This window comes from Nematolebias whitei, chromosome 11 (assembly GCF_014905685.2).
Source record: "Nematolebias whitei isolate Nwh7 chromosome 11, NemWhi1, whole genome shotgun sequence".
Lineage (NCBI taxonomy): Eukaryota > Metazoa > Chordata > Actinopteri > Cyprinodontiformes > Rivulidae > Nematolebias > Nematolebias whitei.
Genome location: NC_056508.1, coordinates 3731702 through 3736804, shown reverse-complemented (window position 1 = coordinate 3736804; position 5103 = coordinate 3731702). Strand labels below are relative to the sequence as shown.

Here is a 5103-nt window from a genome sequence, read left to right as displayed (position 1 = left end):
GTGCCTATCCACTCAGTCTCTGGGAGAATTCGTCCTGTTCTGAAGTTCCTGCACAGTGCCTCCATCTCACCACCTCCTCTGGAAACTCTGGGTATCTCTTGGATCGACTCCTACAAGAACCACCAACTGTAAGATAAGAAAGCTACTTGCAAGTTTATACCAAACAACTTACCTGCCCCAGCTGAACTTGTCCTCCGTTTCCAGGAGTTCCATCCTGATGCCTGTGCAGCCAGTTTATCACTGTAAATAAATAAACACTGTTATTTTTTTACTCTGAGTCTCGTGTCGTTCCGGGTCTCGTTCGATTGGGTCACCCCTGAGATATCACAGAAATGCTCCAGCCATCTAAGACCCAGATCGAGGCCAGGAACGAGCCGGTCTCACCACCCTCTCAAGAGGAACGCCTCGTTGGGGTGGAGAAGATGTTGGAATGCATGTTTAAACAGAACCAAGAGACTAAATCTAACCTTCAGGAGCTTGGAAATATGGTGTACGCCATTAAACAGACTCTTTCTCCTCCTCCTGTAGCTCCAGTCGCACCTCCAGAGCCAGTTCCTGCCTGCACGTGCTTGACAGGCCACACTGCGGGACACATCCTCGTCAAACCATCCGAACTTTTTTCGGGAAACCCTGACCAGTGCGGTGGTTTTCTTCTTCAGTGTGAGCTTGCCTTCAACGGAGCCCCAGGACTTTATAACACTGACAACGCAAAGATCACATTCTTCATCAGTCCGCTTAAGGGTAACGCCTTGCAATGGGCAACATCTTTTTTGAAGCAACATGAGTTAAGATCTGTTTCGTTTAATTTATTACTCACAGAGTTCCGTAAAATATTTGATAGGCCATTGCAGGGACCCAACGCAGAAAAACGTCTTTTGGGTTAATGTCAGGGCCGGCGACCCGTCTCCGAACACGCCCTCGAGTTCCGCGTCATCGCAGCACAAACTGGTTGGAATGAAAGGGCGCTCCAGGGCACCTTCTTAAATTCCCTTTCCGACCACATAAAGGACCAGATAGCCGCACGGGATGAACCTTCCGACTTCGACGCTCTTGTTAATCTCGCTATTTCCATAGACGAACGTTTTCGGGAGCGTTGCCGTGAGCGACACTTCAACTCCCGGCAATTCTTCACTTCCGGGTTAGGTCTGTCACCAAATAGCTTCCCCGTTGAAAACTACAAATCCCAGAGTCATTTCGCGTCTACGTCATCACCACAGCCTGCGTTACCTGAACCCGAGCCAATGCAAGTTGGACGGGCCCGTTTAACTCCTGCCGAACGAAACAGACGTCAGATTCACAATCTTTGTATTTATTGTGGTAGTAAGGGTCATTCTATTGCCTCGTGCCCCATGCGGGGAAACGAGAGTGCCTACCAATAAAAAGAGAGGTATTGGTGGGTACATCCTCATTCTCTCTACAACAACACAGATTAATCTTACCCACCGTAATTCAAAATAATCAGAATCGTTTTTCCGTCTCAGCATTGTTAGATTCGGGTGCTGAGCAAAATCTTATCAGTCAGAGATTAGTTAATGAATTCGCACTTCCCATAGTAGAGATTCAGCCCCTCAATATTGCCGGTGTTACAGATGAAACCCTCGCCCAGATCAAATATAAGACCACCGATCTTCATTTAATCACGTCCGGTAATCACCACGAGCATACCCGTTTCCTCGTTTTTGAATCCCCTTCCACACAAGTCATTTTGGGTCATCCTTGGTTTAAGAAACATAATCCACACATTAATTGGGAACTGGGTAGGATCGAGAGATGGAGCGACAAATGTCTAAAGAACTGCCTTCGCTCCGGTATCTCGAGACCTTCCCAGAACCCCAGTCCCGACGATGAGATTGACATGTCCCAGGTTCCCTCCGAGTATCAAGATTTATCCCCGGTTTTCAGTAAAAGCAAGGCTCTATCTCTCCCGCCTCATCGCCCTTATGACTGCGCCATTGACCTTCTTCCTGGTGCCCCTTTTCCTGCCAGTCGGCTGTTTAACATCTCTGGCCCAGAAAGAGAGTCAATGAAGACTTACATTGAAGAGTCGTTGGACTCAGGTATTATTAGACCATCCACCTCTAAGTTAGGAGCAGGGTTCTTCTTCGTCTCTAAAAAAGATAAGACCCTGCATCCTTGTATTGATTATCGTGGTTTAAACAACATAACAGTAAAGAACAAGTATCCTCTCCCTCTCATAGACTCAATTCATGAACAGCTTCAGTCCGCAACCATTTTCACTAAACTCGATCTGCGTAACGCCTATCATCTTGTGCGAATTAAAAGTGGTGACGAATGGAAGACCGCCTTTAGGACTCCTCTAGGTCATTTTGAGTATTTGGTAATGCCCTTCGGCCTTACCAATGCCCCTTCAGTGTTTCAGGCCCTTATAAACGACGTACTTAGAGATTTTCTCGGTGATTTCGTATTCATCTATCTTGACGACATCCTCATTTACTCCAAGAACCCCGAACAGCACGTTACCCATGTTAGAGCAGTTTTACAATGTCTTTATGAAAATCAGCTATTTGTCAAACAGGAGAAATGCGAGTTTCACGTCTCCTCTGTGTCTTTTCTTGGGTTCATTTTTGGTAAAGGCCACTATCGCACAGATCCTGAAAAGACCCGAGCAGTAGTGGATTGGCCCACCCCGGAGACTAGGAAACAACTTCAAGGCTTTCTCGGGTTCGCTAACTTCTATAGGCGTTTCATTCGTAACTATAGTAGAGTTGCGGCCCCCCTGTCACAACTCACCTCCATAAATAAAATTTTCAAATGGAACCCCGAAGCAGATACCGCATTTAAGAAATTAAAAGGACTTTTTTCTTCACCTCCCATCCTTTCTCATCTGGACCCGAGCCGTCAATTCATCCTAGAAGTCAACGCCTCTGATTCTGGCGTCGGGGCCGTTCTGTCCCAGAGGTCCTCAGAGGACAACAAGGTTCACCCATGCGCTTTTTTCTCTCGACGTCTTTCTCCAGCAGAGAGGAACTACGATGTGGGCAATCGTGAGCTCCTCGCCGTCAAGTTGGCCCTCGAAGAGTGGAGACACTGGTTAGAGGGAACAGAGACTCCTTTCTTAATCTGGACTGATCACAAGAATTTAACCTATTTGAGAGATGCTAAACGTTTGACTCCCCGACAGGCCCGTTGGTCACTCTTTTTCAATAGGTTCAACTATTTACTCACGTTCAAGCCGGGATCCAAGAATGTGAAGCCTGACGCACTCTCCCGTTGTTTTCACCTCCAGATACCCCCGACCGTCAAGAATCCATCGTACCCTCTACCTGCATTATTGGGGCATTTACTTGGCCTATAGAGAGAGAGATCAGAGAGGCACATGAACACAAACCTGACCCTGGTCTTGGACCCCCCGGAACCTTATTTGTTCCCTCTTCCATGAGGGCCAAGGTTCTAGAGTGGGTCCACACCAATAGACTTTCTTGCCACCCTGGCATAACTCGCATGCTCGCACTTACTAAGAAACATTTTTGGTGGCAAACCCTTTCCCAAGATGTGAAGGAGTTTGTCGCGGCATGTCCCACCTGTGCCAGGAATAAAACGGGGAACCAACCCCTGGCTGGTCTCCTTCATCCTCTACCGTCACCCAGTCGCCCTTGGTCACACATTTCCATTGACTTTGTTACAGGCTTACCTCCCTCAGAGGGGAACACCACTATACTGACCGTCGTCGACAGGTTTTCTAAGGCGGCCCATTTCATTCCTCTTTCTAAGCTACCTTCAGCCCTTGAGACTTCACAGCTCCTTGTCCAACACGTCTTCAGAATCCACGGCATCCCCTCAGACATAGTTTCCGACAGAGGTCCCCAGTTTATTTCTCAGGTATGGAGATCGTTCTGCAAGACACTGGGGGCATCCACAAGTCTCACATCTGGGTATCATCCGCAATCTAACGGCCAGGCCGAAAGATGCAATCAGGAACTAGAGGCCACCTTACGCTGCATCGTGGAGGACAATCCTTCGGCCTGGTCCCGTCACCTGGTCTGGGTTGAGTATGCGCACAATTCACACAAGACCTCTGCAACTGGTATGTCTCCCTTTGAAGCGTCGCTGGGGTACATGCCTCCTCTGTTTCCCAGTCAGGAAACGGATTGCATGGTACCTTCGGTCCTACACCATTTCAGACGGTGTCGTCGAGTCTGGCGACAGACCAGGTCAGCCCTTCTTCGGACAGCTGCCCAAAATAAGAAGTACGCTGACCGCCACCGCTCGACGGCGCCGCCTTACCAGGTTGGTCAAAGGGTGTGGTTGTCCACCAGGGACATCCGTCTCAAGGACCTCTCCAGAAAGATGGCTCCTCGATTCATCTGTCCTTTTCCTATCGAGAGGATCATCAACCCAGCAGCAGTCCGTCTCCTACTTCCTGCCTCCATGAAGGTACACCCTACCTTTCATGTTTCTCAGGTTAAACCAGTATCTGAGAGCCCGTTGAGCCCTCCAACCAACCTCCCTCCTCCCCCCCGGTTGATCGACAATCATCCAGCTTTCTCTGTCCGGAAGATCTTGGATGTCCGGCGCCGGGGGAGAGATTTCCAGTACCTGGTAGACTGGGAGGGTTACAGTCCTGAGGAGCGATCCTGGATTCCACGTTCATTTATCTTGGACCCCAGCCTCATCACTACCTTCTTCCAAGCGCACCCTGAGAAGCGCTTCGGATCGCCTGGAGGCGATTCTTGAGGGGGGGGTACTGTGAGAGTAGCACTTGCTGCAGCTTCCAAGATGGCCGCCAATCACCCCAGCTGACGGCCATCTCCCTGATGAGCTCCTGCTCCTATTTAAGCCTGCAGTCAAGTCTACTCGACGCTGGAGCATTGAGTTCCCCCGGTACTTAATGTTTCTAGCCATTTAGTGTTTCATGGAATACAAGTCTTACCCTGTGATCTTGTTTTCTGCAGTTCTTCGTCGCCTCCTGAGTCCAGTCCTGTTTCCACGGGTTCCAGCTCTCAGTTCTCTCGTGCCTTGCCCAAGCTCTGATCTCTCGTGCCTATCCACTCAGTCTCTGGGAGAATTCGTCCTGTTCTGAAGTTCCTGCACAGTGCCTCCATCTCACCACCTCCTCTGGAAACTCTGGGTATCTCTTGGATC

General features: G+C 49.3%; 1 protein-coding gene across 1 annotated transcript in view; it reads right to left on the bottom strand.

Moving 5' to 3' along the window:
* LOC119416589 (Ig-like V-type domain-containing protein FAM187A) overlaps positions 1-2485 on the bottom strand; it is a 178727-nt gene extending 176242 nt beyond the window's left edge. The window contains exons 1-3 of the mRNA XM_037683778.1: positions 2400-2485; positions 636-699; positions 509-582 (exon numbers count right to left, since the gene is read on the bottom strand). Coding sequence (XP_037539706.1) covers positions 509-582; positions 636-699; positions 2400-2485 — 224 coding nt within the window. The remainder of the gene's footprint in view (positions 1-508; positions 583-635; positions 700-2399) is intronic.
* Positions 2486-5103: the final 2618 nt, after the last annotated feature.